The 17,552-nt window shown below is 39.7% G+C and overlaps 1 protein-coding gene across 3 annotated transcripts in view; it reads left to right on the top strand.

Moving 5' to 3' along the window:
- The window catches only part of RTTN (rotatin), a 172,622-nt gene that overhangs the window by 116,886 nt on the left and 38,184 nt on the right, over positions 1–17,552 (top strand). For all 3 annotated transcript variants that reach the window (XR_014778421.1, XM_084778023.1, XM_084778024.1), the window contains 3 exons: positions 5,600–5,690; positions 11,475–11,664; positions 13,185–13,275. Coding sequence is in view for 2 of the 3 variants with exons in the window: in XM_084778023.1 (XP_084634149.1) it covers positions 5,600–5,690; positions 11,475–11,664; positions 13,185–13,275 (372 nt within the window). In the remaining variant the exon portion in view is untranslated. The remainder of the gene's footprint in view (positions 1–5,599; positions 5,691–11,474; positions 11,665–13,184; positions 13,276–17,552) is intronic.

Genomic DNA, 17,552 nt, shown 5'->3' with positions numbered 1-17,552 from the left:
ACTGACCATGCAACCAGGTGCTCTGCCACTGAGCAGCCCTACAGGGCATTGACCATGCAACCAGGTGCTCTGCCACTGAGCAGCCCTACAGGGCACTGACCATGCAACCAGGTGCTCTGCCACTGAGCAGCCCTACAGGGCACTGACCATGCGACCAGGTGCTCTGCCACTGAGCCGCCCTACAGGGCACTGACCATGCGACCAGGTGCTCTGCCACTGAGCAGCCCTACAGGGCACTGACCATGCAACCAGGTGCTGTGCCACTGAGCAGCCCTACAGGGCACTGACCATGCGACCAGGTGCTTGTTCACTGAGCAGCCCTACAGGGCACTGACCATGCACCCAGGTGCTCGGCCACTGAGCAGCCCTACAGGGCATTGACCATGTGACCAGGTGCTCTGCCACTGTCAGCCCTAAACACACAAGGCTTTGTTTTTGCTAATCTTAACAATTAAAGTGTCCAGTGAAGTCTTTTGGTTTTAAAAAAGTACAATGCAGATGAAGTAATTTCTGAATATGGGTTCATCTTTCTCTCCCCAGTCCCTCCCCCACCTCTTTTCTTCCCCAGATCCACTCTTCCTCCCTCAACAGCCCACTCCCAGACCCACTCCTCCCTTAGGAAGGAAGGAAGGAAGGAAGGAAGGCAAACAGGCAGGCAGGCCTCCTAGGGATATTCACACAAACATTATTTTTTATATTGTTTCTCTCTCTCTCTCTCTCTCTCTCTCTCTCTCTCTCTCTCTCTCTCTCTCTCCCTCCCTCTCTCTCTCTCTCTCTCTCTCTCTCTGCTATTTCAAAGGAATGCTTTTAATTGTTGCTATTTATCTTATGCTGAAACATAATTTTGATACTTTCAAGTATGTGTGCAAAAACACTGTAAGAAAAGAATCATTGTTTTCAGTTCTTATAAATAAAATTTCAAATCTTTTATTTGTTTTCTCCAACTTAATTGAGGTGAAATTCATGAAGTATAAATTTAGGATGTGATTTGATATGTGTGTACATTGTAAAAAGACTACTAGAGTCACATTGGTTATGATAGCCTTCCCTCACTATGTGTACAGTGTGTATTGTCAGCAAATTATCAAATGTGTACAAAAATGATGTAAGAAAACTGTTGAAAGATTATTAAAATTAGTATTGAGTTATTATTTTAGTGAAATCAGTGGTTACTCCTTAAGCAATGTGTACCCAAATAACTGCACAGAGAGACTAGGATCTGTTTAAGTAGCCTGTACCACAATGCTACACAGTAATTACTCCATCCTAAACGTCCATGTTACTGTAGATTCCTCCCATTCAGATTTCCCACATTCTATTGGCTTTCTTTTTTTCTTTTTGGTTTTGTAAGACAGGGTCTCTGTGTAGCCTTGGCTGTCCCGGACTCGCTTTGTAGACCAGGCTGGTCTTGAACTCACAGCGATCCACCTGCCTCTGCTTCCCAAGTGCTGAGATTACAGACATGTGCCACCACACCCAGTTTATATTTGCTTTTTAAATCATCTGCTAGGCCTAGTTAATTTCTCCTGGAAGTTTTCTCCTTGTGTTTCCATCCTCTTCTTTCTTTCTCTCTCCTCACTCACCAGGATGTCCCACCCTATTTTCTGTTATTGCTTAGCATTGGCTAGTTGGTTTTTATTGGCAACACAGAACTAATGGTGCCACATTTACACAAACTTGAGACAGGAGATACATAGATTAAAGAGCACAATGCAATGTCCAGATTGAAACCAGATAGCGGGGTAGAGAAATAAACATTTGAATAAACAAAGGTAAACTGTACACAGTCCACAAGAACATTATGCCAACAGAAAATCACATTACTATTAACTGTAGTCATCACTCTGCATATTGGATCCTCAGAGTTTACTTGCTTTCTGTCTAAAAGTCTGTATGCTTTCATCACCATCTCTTTTTTCCCCTCCCTAGATTCTTACAACGGTGACTACAAGAAGTTAGGTCAGTTATAAGATGGTGGTTTTAAGTACCACAATCTGTCTCTTCTCTATTGTCTTCTGTAACTTAAGCCAGATAATAAGGTGAGAATCATATATACCATCAGCTTAAAGAGGACTCAGCTTGTCTTATTAAGGAACATCAGTGGAAGATATCAGGGTATATCACAAACAGACGTGAAAATCAGGGAAAAGCCTACTGGGTGCATCTAAACTTTTGACATTTTGGCACGATGTCATCTACAGAATTCATACTTAAGAACTATGTAATCAAGTTACAGGAACATTTTTTAAATCTATTAATGTTGTAAGAAAATTGACACTTTTGTGTTGTCTTGCACCTGCACCTGTTCTGGCATGCATGCAGTTTGACTAGATATGCGTAGTTGTAGTTTTGTACTGAGACCATTTTAATGAACCAAGGAAATTATGAATGAATTAAATGGGTTTATTGTTGGAAGAGGATAGATCTGTGACTCCCACTTAGGTTTCCTGCTTAAAGCGGGAAGGAGTAAGAATGAGGCTTATTTACTAGGAAGAAGGCAGGACTGACTAAGCATGGTGTTTAAGTGAACCATCTCCCACCACCTCCACATGGGGGTGGACAGAAGTCTTAATCTAGCTGAAGCTTTCATTGGGTTCAGGAAAGTCTGGAAAAGAAAGCATCTGCTCTCAAACGGAGGCAGATAGCTCTGTCTCACTACACATGCATGTGAGGGTTTCCTATTGAATAGTGTTTATCCTGCCAATTGTAGACTGAGACTATGGGTTATGGACTCGGCTGACAGCAAATCGATTGTCTTGAGGAACCAGGGCCAGAATGAGTCTTGCTGTGTGAATCAGTAGCATGCATCAGCTAAAACACTTACGTGATCAAACACTTATTATTTGAACTTTTAGTCAAAAGGAGGAGATTTTTGGATCAGTACAGAATATTAAATATAATTAAATATCTCTTACATGTGTTTTACTAATATTTTTTCATGAAGTAGAACAGTTCAGCTTAATACATGTTTTCTTTCTTTCTTTTTCTTTTTCGCTTATTAAAAAAGGAGTATACCCCACATGTTAAAATGAAGAAAATGTTTAAAAAGAACAGTGGAAATGTAGGTCATCCATAGTCCACGTTTGAGGCATATTACCACACAAAGAAGCTCTTTGATTTCCTTAGCCACATGAGGCAAATTCTAACATAACAAATAGATACTTCTAAAGCATCTTCCTTAAGCTTAGGTTACCTTAATCTTGTCCTCTTTACTTTTTTTTTTTTTAATAGCTAAAGGAGCTTTTGACAGGAGCAGGTATATTTATTATTTAACTGCTGCCGAGGTTGTAGTATTAGTCATGGTGTTTGATTTTTCCTAGAACCATAGTAATTATCTTGATTACTTTGACAATTTTTTTACATGCCTCTCAACTGTTATCTGTACAAATATATTTTTAAATAAGCAAGTGTTAGGCTACTTTTCTTATTATCTGAATTTAATACAAAATAATGGATTTAGTACTTGTCTATGAGTGACTTATTTACATGAAACATTCCTTCAGAAGGCTTCTTGTACTTAAATTCTGTTTTTGGCTTCAGCATTTTCTCACTTACTGTTGTCAGAACCATGATAGTTACTTAAGGGGAAAGATAATGTCTTTCATAATGTTGAAAGGGACATTTATTAAGTATATATAGATGTAATTGCTGTGAATTTCTTCAAGTTCATATCTTTATTATTATTAGAAACTATAAATGAAAACAATCTTAATATTTGCTTTGGTGTTTATCAATTTAAGTCAAAGGTGATATATTTTAGGAATAAGTACATCTAGTGTACAGATATGACCTGGTGGTATTGCACCAGCAACAATGCTGACTTCTCAGTTCTGTTGATGCCCTATGTCATGTGTACACACTGACACGGGCCTCCCCAGATATGGATCCTTTGTGTATTTTCATGGAGAAAAAATGATGGCAAGAACAAGAGGTGTCTTACTTCCTGGAAAGGGCACTTTCACATAGAAGTGCAGAGCGCAGGAGCCTGAGAACATCCAATTTCAGGAGGTCACAGCCCATCTGTAAACCTCTTAGTGAATTTGTGTTTGCTTTGTACAGCATTTCTACTAGGTCTAATGTTTTTTAAAACATTTATTCTGAAACACAGTGTCAGCATTTTGCCAAGCCGTTTTTTTTTTTTAAAGTTCTTTTCTGATATGAGGCAAAATATAAAAAAATTTTAATACTTCACTGATTAAAAAAAAAATCTAGATCTGCAAGTTTTCCTCTACTTTATGTGTACGGTTTGTTTGTTTTCACATGTTTGTTTGTCTGTTCACCACATGTATGCTCTCTGCAGATGGGAGACAGGGTGTCAGGTCTCCGGGGCATGAAGTTATAGGTTGTTGTGAGCAGTGTGGGTGCTAGGGACTTGGGTTCTCTTGAAGAAGATTAAGTGCTTTTAAATTCTGAATCATCCATCCCTCCAGCATTTACACTGATTTTTATAGGTTTTATTAAAACTTAAGTGTATAATTTGAGACATCAAAAACAAACTATCTTATTATAAATAAAAGAAAATGGGAGCTGGAGAAATGGCTCAGCAGTTAATAGCACTTGTTAATCTTGTGAAGGATTTAGGTTCAGTTTATTCCATTTCCTAGGAATCCAACACCTTCTTCTGTGTTCCATGTTCACCAGGCACACAGATGGTAAACAGACATATATGGAGGCAAAACACCACACACACACACACACACACAGAGAGAGAGAGAGAGAGAGAGAGAGAGAGAGAGAGGGAGAAATGTAAGAATCTAAAATCAATAAACTTTAGTATATATATATATATATATGTATATATATAAATAAGTATGTATCTTAAGTCTTCCAACATTTTGACAGTGAGAGCCATAAGTTGCTTATGAAAGAAAAAGTATTGGCTCAGGACCCCCAAGTTCTCACAGCACAAAGGAGACTTATTTGCCTAAGAGGACCAAGGAATACGAGACAAAGACAGGAGATAGAAGATGAGGGCAGAGAAGGGAAGAGAGGGGCAGGGATATTTGTTCCAAAAGACAAAGGAGAGGAGACAGTCCTGGCAGGTAGGAAGTGGTGGCTTTTAAGATTTATAAGTGGGAAACCCCCGTGTTAATTAGGTGGGCATGTTAATTAGAAGGCTCTTGTTTCCTGGACTGCAATAGTTTGGTAGCTAGACCTTAATAGTCAGCCTCAGGAGGAGGAGGATGTAGCCAAATAAGGGAGTAGAGCTTGGTGGCTAGCTTTAGGAATGTCATCTAATGGCTTTGAGCAAAGCAGAGGGAAGTGGGGAGGAGGGCAAGACCTGCTAGAGCCCTGTTCAAGCTGGCCAGAGCCCTGTCAGCTTATATCAGAAACGTACATTGTAATCAGGCTTCAAATCAAAACTTGGCTCTTTTGAGTTACTGGCTTAGGATGACATTGTAACAATTCCTATAAGAGGTCAGAGAAAATGCCATTATCTGGGAACTAGCAGTAACTCAAGATTTAAAGTGTTTTGTGGTTGTGTTACCTAGAAAATTCAGTTAAAACCTGCTTTCTGAAGGATATTTTGCATATCTGCTATTTGTTTCATTTTCCACGCTACAACATTAATGAGTAAAATACCCTGCCTGGTTCACAGGTGGCTGCCTCGGTGGGCAGCATTGAGATTCAGACCCTACTGCCGTCAACACTTGTTCCTGAAACTGTGCTTGACCAGTTTGTAACTCAAGGTATGTGTGTGCGTGTGTGTGCGAGTGTGTGTGTGTGTGTGTGTGTGTGTGTGTGTGTGTGTGTGTGTGTGTGTGTGTGTGTAGCCCAGGGGTTGACTTTAGAAATCTTTCCTAATCGCCCTCCTTTTAATTTTTTACCAGCACAGAAAACTGTAAACTAAAGATTTGCAAATCAAAGGTCTTTTCCATCATTACTTTAGGATAAAGCCAGTGTGACTGACATTTATTTCCTCATGAATGTTTCCTGGAACACTTGTAAACTTCCTAACCTGGACAGTGTTGTTCTCTTGAGTGTCCTATAGAAACCTCATGTGTCCCTTGTGCCATGTCCACTTGAGCTCCATGGGTTAAGTTTTTTGAGCATCTTTCATTTTTTCTTAAAGAACTTGGAGCCCAATTTTCTCCCTTTCTTTGGAGATAGGCCAGCCCTGCATTCTGTCATCAGGAACTCATCCATGCAGAATGTTTCTCTGGATTCCCCACAGTGCCAAAGGCCGTTGCTGATCCATTCTTTATTAGTTCTTGGAGAATTTTGAGTTTTGTATGTGTTTTGAGCATATTCACCCTATTCTCTCAACTCTTCCCAGATCTACATGCCCTTCCGTATCCCCCAAATGTTGTGTTCCTTTGTACGGTTGAGACAGGGTCTCACTGTGCGGCCCTGACTGTCTTGAACTTCCTTTGTAGACCAGGCTGGACTTTAATCCATTGAGATCTATCTGCCTACCTCTGCTTCCCAAGTGCTGGGATTAAAGGCATTTGCTATCATGAAACTTTTCAAGATGAAGTGTGCTGTCCATACATTTTTGGATTTGTTTTCCTCCACTGAACATGGTTACCTTACCAGTGGCTACAGTCTTAGAGAAAACTGTCTCTCTTCCAGCACCTAGCAATTACTTTTTGCTCCAGGGCAGAGGATGGCATCATATGCCCATTCCCCTCTCCATCTTGTTTTTGTAGACAAGGTTACTTTCTGAATCTGGAGCTCACTGGTTGGTCAGTGACCTGCCCATCTCTGATCTGCAGTACTAGGATTGCAGATGTTTGTTCCTATACCCAGCCTTTACACGGGTGGTAAGCATCTCAACTGTAGTCCCTGTGCTTGGTGACAGGCACTTTACCCATTGACCCATACCCTGAGCCCACTCAAATATATATATATATATATATATATATATATATATATATTAGGGAGATATTCTGCTTTAATATAAGATAGGAAGAGAGGTGAGTAGGGAAGGGGGAAGGAAAATACAGGAAGTCCAGGCAGTTTTTAAAGTACATATCTAGAGACCAGATTTTTAATTAAGCAAATTGTAGACCTGGTAGGATTATCTAGAATAAATAATCATGAATAACAAAACAAATGCTATTAAGTGATAAATGTGAATTTGATTAGCAAAAAGTCTGTGAGACTAGAGAAGTGGCTCAGAAGATAAGAGTGCTACTGCACTTGCAGAGGGGCCAAGTTAGGCTCCCAGCTCCACACTGAGCTGCTCACTGCTCCCTGCAACTCCAGTTTCTGGGTATCTGTACTCAGACGCACCCCTCACAGTACATACTTTAAGAAAGAAATGGTTTAGATGTCCCTAAACAATTATTCTCTTAAAAAATTTGACGTGTTTATTAGTTGAACAATATTTAGTACTTGAGGCAAAAAGCATTGCATCTTAATTCATTCCATTTTTTAAACCCTCTTTTGGGAAAAACTCAGGGTTAGGAATGCACACGAGCAAGCTGCAATATGGTTTTACTTATGTTATGCAGCTGCGGACAGAACCCAGGACTGTGCTCATGCTAGGTACATGTGAAATCCTTTAATATATTTTACAAATGCCAGTACATGTTATTCGTAATATTCGAACTGCAACCAACTCTGCTTTAAGTTGTAATTATATTGAAGTTTACAAAGTGAAAAGTGAAATTATACAAATACTAGAAGAAAACATGAATGGATGCTCATAAAACTACACAGAAGACTTTCTAATTTTGTCTCAGAAAGTCAAATTTTAATGAAAAGGAACACATTTTACATTTAATAATAGTAATAATAAATAAAAGCAACTTATGTAGCAGAAAATACCATCAAGTGAAGAGATGACTTGACAAAACTAACGTAACTTTGCAGCATAGCTTACAGAAAGTGCTGTATAAGCATATAAAGCATTCCTAATTCTTAAAAGGGAAAAGAGCTGAGCCAATGTAAAGTGAGCAGAGACATGAGGCAGACATGCACAAGACAGGAGGACCCGTATCACCAGCTAAGTACAAACTGATGTTACACTGTGACCCTCTTTCTTAGCTATTAAATTAAATAGCCAACGATTAAAAAACATCGGCAGTGCATTCTCTTGGCCAGGCTATGGAAAAATAACACTTTTATAAATTGTAAGAGGGAATGCAATTAGTGTGACATTTTTGGAAGGGAGCCTGGCAATAGCTAATGAATCTGTAAATGCATTTATCTTACAGGTAGGAAATTTCGTATGGCTCAGCTTTAAAAGTATGAAAATACATATGTACATGATTAGTCAATGAAATATTATTTGTAATTAGGAAATATATCAACCACCCAGATACCCCAAAAGCAGGAAGGTGGTTTCAAATTTATCTACATAATGAACTATTGAAAAATAGTTCTATTGAGTTATTGAAAAATTAGGGAATATATCCAAAACTAGCACATAGTAATTGTTCACAAAATATTGATAAATAAAGAAAGCATCTAACTGGGTTAGGGGGATGGTTTGGTGGGCAAAGTGCTTATTGTGCAGTCCTCTACCCCCACGTGAAAAGCTGGTTGTTGTGACACATCTTTTCATGCCGATGCAGGAGGCAGAAACTGGTAGATAAGTGGGTTCACTCAACAGCTACTCTAGCTGCATTGATGAGGTTCAGGGTCAGAGAGCTCGAGGTGTAAAACAAAAAAGAGGAACAGGCAACTTAGACTCTGGCCTCCACATATGGCTCAGGGTTCAGGGTACTGGTTGCTCTTCTGGAGGACCTGAATTGATTTCCGGCTCGCACCCAGCATCCTACCACGACCTGTAACTCTGGTTCATGGATTCTGGTGCTCTGCTCCAGCATCGCAGCCATTGGGCATGTGTACGGTACACAAACGTACACTCAGAAAAAACAACTATATACATAAAAGCAATAAAATAATAATAAAAGGGAGGAATTTTTTAAAGGGGGAATTTAAAAACATGTATGTCTTCATGTGTTATAAAACAGGAAATTAGTTATTGAGTGAATGTGTGTTGGGGGGAACTTCATGAAGGCTGGAACAAGGTAAAAGTGGCTCCACAGCGGGCACAGTGACTCTCTTCTTACATAGTCTCCTTGGCTTAATTACACTTTTATAACCAAAGGAAAGGGAAAAGGAAAAAATTAAACTGACAAAATGTGAAAGTAATGTGGAATACAAACAAGATCATCTAGTAAGTAGTTCATAACCTCACCCTCAGACTTAATGACAAGCAAAGGAAAGTGCAGGCAAGCATTCAGTCATGAGGCTGCTTTACCTTTTGCAGCTAGCAATCCTTAATCTTCATATATACATGAGACTGAGCAAATGAGTGAGTAGACAGTGACAATGAAAGGCTTTTTGTTTATAAGCGAAACATTAAAGGACTAAGGGTGTTTAATAGACCCTGTAAAGTTAGAATAGAGTTGGAGCTGTTACTATGAATTGTTTTTATTCATAGATGCATGTGTATCTGCCCAAGTATAAATGCACACATGCATATATAACTCACACATATATACGTGTACACACACACACATGCATGTGTATAAATGTTTCCAGTCTCTAAACAATGGCACATGGATAGCAGTACATACACGCATGCCCAGGCCTTTGCTCCTGACTCTCATTCTTCCTTGTGTGCAGTCAGAACTCTGGAACAAATGCTTGATTTGGGGCCATGAGATGAGAAGGAATAACATGAATCTGGACCAACAGAGGTTAATGGAATGTATGGGACAGATTATGGAATACGTGGAACTGCTATTGAAAAGAAGTATCCTGGGATAATTCAAAAGAAATGAATATGTTACACAGATTACGAATGCTTGAATTATATTAAATAAATAAGTGATCAGAAGGAAATGCTCTTCCATCTGCTAGAAAGCTAACTAAAATAAAAAGTGATAACATTGGAGAATTACCATTTGGTAGCCATTTTAGCATAAAATAAAATATAACTTTATTGTTGAGGAACTTAATGGGCGCCACCTGTTTCAGTAATGTTATGCCATTGTAGGCAAATTCTCTGAAAGAGCAGTGTACATGGAGGAGAGCTGAGAGCTTCAGCCCACAGCCACAGGACTCCATCAGCACACTGAAGTGGACTGAGTGGCAGAAGCTGGTCACATCATGACAGAAGGTGAAAAGAGAGGGAAACAGGAAGAGGCCATAAACCAGATATCACCAGGAGCCTCCCTTCTCTGTCCCTTAAGTAGGGCCTACCTCCTAAAGTTCCCAGACCCACTGCAGGTGGTGCCATCAGTTGGTGTTGATGCATCACAACACGAGCCTGTGCAGGACATGCATATCCTAACCATAGCAAGGTCTTAGTTAAAAGCTAATATTTCCAATAGTGGGAAAGTAGAGTCATATCCCATGATAAGATGCACTAAGAATCTGATCATGACGAGACCTCAGATAGGTTTCCCCATAATATGGTCTTGGTCAGGAAAGGCAGAGCAAGACCAAAAAACTCTTTCAGTTTAGAAAGCAGAGGCATTTTGAATAAATGCAAAATTATATTCCAAATAGATCCATTTTTTCTTATGCTTTCTAGAACATCTGTAGGATGATTGGCAAGATGTAGAAAAGGTCTGTAGTTAGATATTAAATAGTATCCTTGTATCTGTGATAATTCCCTGACTTTAATAATGGTCCTCTAGTAATTATAGGCTATGACTCCATATTCAAAAATTACTAAGGAAGCATGTATCTATGAATCACAAACAATTTATAAAATAAAAGGCTCCACGGCAGGTAGATAGATAAGTAAAATATTTAGCTCATAATTCCTTGTACTCATGCTTTTTCTTAAGTAGGAATTAATTAAAAATATTTTCTCAAAAGAATAAACAAGGACCAAGAGCGATAAGGAAAGATGCTGAGGCGCGTTGGATTCAGCCCGGAAAGGTCCACGGTCCTTATCTAAAATCATGGTTCCTGTCAACCAGGTTTTCTCATACGTCCACAGGGATCCGCTGGCCCACACCTAATTACCAACATTACTCTGAAGCCCTCTTTACTGTTTGGTTCCCTCTGTCATGACTGTGTGCTCGCTGCTCTACAGAAGTAGTTTGTAGATTGCTGTCTGAGTTCCCATTGGAAGTGTTGAAGGATGCACTATCTACTGCACCTTACTGGTTTTCTAAAACCCAGATGTTTTTGGAAGTTGGAAAGATTCCGGCACTTAGAATTTTAGGAAAAAAAAGATTGTGTTCGAACCTAGGCTCTCATTACTCTTTCTCAGGACGCACGCGTGTGTTTGTGTACGTGTGCATTTGTGTATCTGTAGTTGATGTCGGGTGCTTCTGGGCATACACATGCATACTCACATCCATCCTGAGTGGGGGTGGGGGCTAAGAATAGGAGCAGTCAAGCTCCGTAGCTTCAAGGTTAAGTTGAGCCATGCAGTTATAAGAATTAACCAACTGCGACCCTTCCATCTCTAGGAACTTCCTATGCTACGAAAACTTCTAAATTTTGTTAATAAGCACTAGGAAACCGAACGATTTTTTTCTGCTCTTTATGAATAACAGGTCAGCGTGAAGCCAGATCAGTGCGATCTCGTGACTCATCATTGTCAGCTCCCAGTCACAAGCACCATGTGTTTGTCACTCCGTCTCTGCTGTCAGCAACCTGTAGCCTTTTAGACAACCTTTTGGCAGTTACTCCAAGAGACACTGCAAATGCTTTTCAGCAGACCCATCTTATAGAGCGTCTCTGCAGGTAAGAGATAACTGGGAGCAGAGGGTCACAGACGCAAGCGCGTGTGTGCCCGGCAGCCTGTCCTCACTTGTTCCAGGCCTTTTCTTTCGCCACAGTTGTCTTCGTAGTTGTTGCTGTTGTTATTTCCTCGCTCTGTTCTAATACTTGTATTAGCTTCTTAGCTTGATTGTTAAGGCCAAAGAGATTTTTCTTTAATTTTAAAAATTGAGATGGTTTTAAACCTTACGTGCCTTCTAGAATAGTCAAGGAATGTAGTATAATCCCCTTTGTTGTTCTTCACTGGACATGAAGGAGTGTGAGGCTTCTTCTCTGTAGCAGTCACATCAGAATAATGCTCCCAGGTTGAAAATCACTGTTGAATTACATTTGTATGTAAATTGTCATCAGAAATATTCTGATAGAATTCAAAGAAACAATTTGATTCATTGAATTTTTCATTTTCCTAATGTTAGTGAGCTTCTGATGATGTTTTTAGCACAGTGGCCAAGCCTTGGCTATTGTGTTCAGACCTAAGCGTATAGTTTATTCCTTGCTTGGTGTTACGTTGTCCTGTAGAGTGTATTGCTGGCCCCAGCTTAAAGGGGTGAGTGTGAGGAAAGCTACTGTCCAGAGACCTCTTGTGGGTGGTAGATGTGACTTCTCTGGTCTTCCTGACACAAGCCACTCTGTCTGAGCGTCCCCCCTGCCCCCTGCTTCTTTTAACCACAGGCATATATATGTCCATTTATCTGATGTTCTCATTTTCCCACGGTTGAACACTGCTGTCTGAAATATTTTTTTCTCTTTGCCAAATCATATTGCTTTCTCTCTCTTCTGGCATGTGAAGACAGAATTGGGAAAGAATTCTTTGTTTGTGTCCTAGGTTTTCTGTTTGCTGTGATTAAACACTGACCAAAAGCAGCTAGAGGAGGAAAGGGCTTATTTGGGCTACAGGTTTCAGGGCATCATCAGTGAGAGAAGCGCTGAGCCCAGGCAGGAACCTGGGGACAGGAACCGAAGCCGAGGGCTTGGAGCAGTGCTGCTCACTGGCTTGCCGGCTCCTGCTTATCATAGCCTTACCACAGAGGTTCATCTCCTCAAGGATAGCACCTCCCACTCAGATCAACATCAGTTTAAGAGCACACTTCACAGACATGTCGCTAGGACAATATGGTAGAGACAATTCCTCAATTGTGGTTTCTCGTGTTCAGGTATGCCACACTGACAACTGATGCTAAATATGACAATTTCACATTTTAGAATTCTTTGTTTTTCACACTTACCTAACAATACTTTTCTGTTTTCTGAAATACTCTATGAAACTATTTATATAATATGTAGTTGTAAAAGCCCTTTCTCTTTATTTATATGCAGGTTTATATTGACACTTCAAATTATGGTGTTTTGTCTTTAATAAGAAACATAGTAACTATCTATGGAATGTTTATTTATATTCAGGTTTATATTAAAACTTCAGATTTGTGTTTTGCCTTTAATAAGAAGCATAGTAACTATCTATGGGGTGTTCTTTATCCTGACAGCACTGTGGATGCCTCCCTCATAGAGACGTGCATCCAGGACCTCACGACCCCACTAACTTTACCATCTGCTGTTGAGCATACGCAGGCTCAGGTAAGCATCTTGGATCTGCCTCTCACCTGTGTCATGAGCTTCTTGGCCTTAAGGGTCAAATAAGGAATTCTGCTAAGAAGATCGAACCACAAGAAAAAGATATGTGTGGTATTGTTTGCTTTTTGAACTAGGTTACTTAAAATTTTAATATAAGAGAAACTGAGATGGGAGATAAGAATAGTGGACACTTTTTCTAACTCCATTATTAATCAGTTGTAAATGTTTTGTTGTTTCCCAGAGCACTACTTTATAATGGGACACTGGTATAGCCTACTTCTATGATTTTACACTGTCTCTGATATGTCTTTTATTTTCACCTAGGTTGAAGTTGTTAGACTAACATTTATATTTTATTTTTTCCCCTTTTTATTTTATTTACTTATTTATTTGTTTTGAGGCAGGGTTTCTCTTTGTAGACCTTACTCTGTAGACCAAGCTGGCCTTGAACTCACAGAGATCCACCTGCCTCTGCCTCCCAAGTGCTGGGATTAAATACCTGTGCTACCACCCCATCTTAAAAAAAAAAAAAAAAAAAAAGAATGAAAATCTAAAAATGTTTAACCAGGTGACCAAAATAAATAATTTTTTTCTTCACATCTATTCACTAAATTTGGGGTTCTTGCCTAGGCTCTATATGTAAAATATGCTTAGCAATTTCCAGTATAATGATTCCTACTAGACGTTTTATTTAAAGACCAAATTTTAACAGGGCGTGTATTGAGTGTGGGTGAGGGGTGGTGAGTGGTAAGCGAAGTCGCTCTTCTGTTGCACTCTCTGCATGCGGAGTGTCTTGGAAATACTGTGCGTGGCATTTTTGAAGCATATGTTCTTTCTAGTGCACTAATTTTATTTGAGTTAGCTTATTCACAGGATATACTTTCTCTTTAGATTTTTGTTCCTACAACTGACAAATCACTGAATAACTTCCTCTGGCTTACAGTCTTCCCTAAGTCATTAAAACAAAGACCTTTCACCTTTTGTTTGAAGATGATAAGCATTTCAAAAGAAAAGATAAAGCAAGGGACAGTATCAGAGATTGAGGCAGAGCGCTGATCTACTTAGAGTGTCCAGGGAAAACCTTCCCAATCATGATATTTGACCTGAAGTGAGGAAAATGGTCCTGTGGGCATAGCAAGGCCTCTGGGATAACAGTGTGGTTGGTCTGTCCAAGAAAGAGCAAGGATCCAGAACTGTGTCACCTGATCTTAAATACCACGGGTATCACTAGTTCCATCATGTCACAGAGCAAAGGAAGGTTGGGGGATCTCCCACAGTGCAGAGCAGGGCAGGGCGAGCTGGTCATGCAGGTTGGTTCCAGAGTGCCCTGTGGTCCTCCCTGCCGCCTGCAGTACATGGATTAGTGCTTGTCCGTCCATTGCTGCTTGCACAAGAATACAGGAAATTCTCTAATATTTACCAGATTCTTATAGCTATTGTTGATAGAAAGCAAACGTCTATGCCTATAAGGAATCTATGGATTAGGTGCAGAGGAAACATAGAAGCATACATGAAATGTGAAATATGTTACCAGGTAGTGACAAATGGTATGGAAAAAAATGAATGACATTGGGTACAGGGTGTGTCAAGGGTGTGTCACAGGGGAGCTGTTGCTACAGAATAACCAGGGGAAAAAAAAAACCAAACTACCAGAGCATCAGACAGAGCAGAGGCATGGGCTGGAAAGGGAAACAGGCAAGGATGTCTGAGGCAGAGGGCGGTGCAGAGTGCTGGTGGTCGGGGTACAGTCAGCTGCAGGCAAAAGTGTGTTGGAGTGTGTGATTGGCAAGTTCTTTTTTTTTTTTTAATTTTTTATTAATTTATTCTTGTTACATCTCAATGGTTATCCCATCCCTTGTATCCTCCCATTCTTCCCTCCCTCCCATTATCCCCTTCCTTATGACTGTTCCTGAGGTGGATTACCTCCCCCTGTATATGCTCATAGGGTATCAAGTCTCTTCTTGGTAACCTGCTGTCCTTCCTCTGAGTGCCACCAGGTCTCCCCCTCCAGGGGACAAAGACAAATGTGAGGCACCAGAGTATGTGAGAAAGTCATATCCCACTCTCCACTCTACTGTGGAGAATGTTCTGCCCATTGGCTAGATCTGGGTAGGGGTTTAAAGTTTACCGCCTGTATTGTCCTTGGCTGGTGCCTTAGTTTGAGTGGGACCCCTGGGCCCAAATCTGCCTATCATAATGTTCTACTTGTAGGTTTCTAGGATCCTCTGGATCCTTCTACTTTGCTATTCTCCCATGTTTCTCTCATCTAGAGTCCCAATAGGATGTCCTCCCCTCTGTCCCAGTTTCCTGGTAAGTGAAGGCTTTCGTGGGACATACCCCTTGGGCTAGTATGCAGATATAAGAGCAGCCTTATTCATAATAGCCAGAACATGGAAACAGCCTAAGTGTCCCTCAATAGAAGAATGGATAAAGAAACTGTGGTACATATACACTATGGAATACTACTCAGCTATTAAAAACAAGAAATTCCCGAAATTTGTGGACAAATGGATTGAGCTAGAAATGATCATAATGAGTGAGTTAACCCAGAAGCAGAAAGAGTCAAATGGTATATACTCACTTATATCTGCATATTAGCCCAAGTTCTTGGTTTTTATTGTTGTTGCTTTGTTTTCAAAAAATGCCATAAAGAAAAAAAGATGTTTATTAGTGATATCGGTATTTAACCTTAAATGGCTAAATTATAGAAATAATTCATCCTTTCTCTCACATTTCTTACTGACTTTATGTTGTATAATATTTCCAGTTTCCAGAGATTAAATTTTCTATAACTTTAATAGGGCAAAAGATGAAGAAATTAAAAGACTTTACAAACCTGAGTCTTGTGGTACATACTTGTAATCCCAGCCCTTGGGAGACAGAGGCAAGAGATTAGGAGTTCAAGGTCAACCTTACATGTAGAGTGAGGCCAACCCAGACTACATGAGACTCTCTTAACAGCAGAAAACAACAGCAAAAGTGTTACAGAAATAAGAAAATCAAACTTCACATCTGTATAAGGAATTTGTGAAGGGTAGAGGTACATATATGTTTCTGTAATATAAAATGAGCTAGCGTATTCTATAAAAGAATTTCATACTCAAGGAATAAGTAAGAGAACAGCTATTTCTCGGTGGTCTGAGACCATGTACCATGGAGGTTTGCACAACTCCACGAGGGAAGACCAGTCCCCAGCTCTTCATTATGTTCTCATGGCATCAGTGAGTGAAAAAACTATACTTTTAGACATAGAAACTGACCTCAGCGTAGCTTAATAAAGTTCCCTGATAAGGACATACTGCCTAATAGCAGTGCTGCTTCTATTCTTTAACTGCTGTCTACCAAGAAGAGGTTTTGAAAGGACGTTTGCAATGTTTTAATTATAGTATTAGTGTTAAGAAAATTCCAGGTGGTGCATGCCTTTAATCCCAGCACTCAGGAGACAGACAAAGGAGGATCTCTGTGAGTTTGACGCCAGCCTGGTCTACAAAGTCCAGAGTAGTTTTATTGTTCATCATGAGAATTTAATTTTTTGCTTGCATTTAAGAATATTGGGTTTTAAAGTCAGTCCCCAGTCTCCACTCAACTGTGGAGAATGTCCTGTCACACGAACTCTGGTGCCCCATATTTGACCACGTCCCCTCGATGGGGCGACATGGTGGCACTCAGAGGAAGGATAGCAGGCTACTAAGAAGAGACTTGATACCCTATGAGCATATACAAGGGAGGGGGTCCCCCACAGTCACAATCATAAGGGAGGGGAGTAAGGGGGAAAAGGGAGGGAGGGAGGAATGGGAGGATACAAGAGATGGGATAACAATTGAGATGTAATATGAATAAATTAATAAAATATATATAAAAGAATATTGGGTTTTTAAATTTTTGTTTTAACTGAAGAATAACTAAAAGCAAAAATACACTTTATTGATAATAATAGCTAGGCTATTAGACTAGATGTATTTTATTCCAGTAGTTTTGAACTTTGAGGAATATTTTTGTAATCAGATCTTTCTTTACAAACTGATTTATTTTGGTTTTAAATACCCTCTTTGTTTCTTCTAGGATATTGGTTCCACTTTACCTACTTTAAAAATATAGACTTTCTTTAAATGAAATCTAGAAATCAGCTTTGAAAATTCTGTTTTTTTTACTTGTGGTGCACTTGATAGTGCTAATGTGACCATTATTGACGTGCTTATAATATTGGAAACTGTGCTTTGCCTTATAGCACATAATGGTTAATGAGTGCTTTTTGGGGTTTATTAAATGTATTTTATTAA

The sequence above is a fragment of the Acomys minous genome (assembly GCF_964271855.1).
Source record: "Acomys minous genome assembly, chromosome: 4".
In the NCBI taxonomy this organism is placed as follows: Eukaryota; Metazoa; Chordata; class Mammalia; order Rodentia; family Muridae; genus Acomys; species Acomys minous.
The sequence above is the reverse complement of the archived record's forward strand: the minus strand, read 5'-3'. Positions and strand labels throughout refer to the sequence as shown.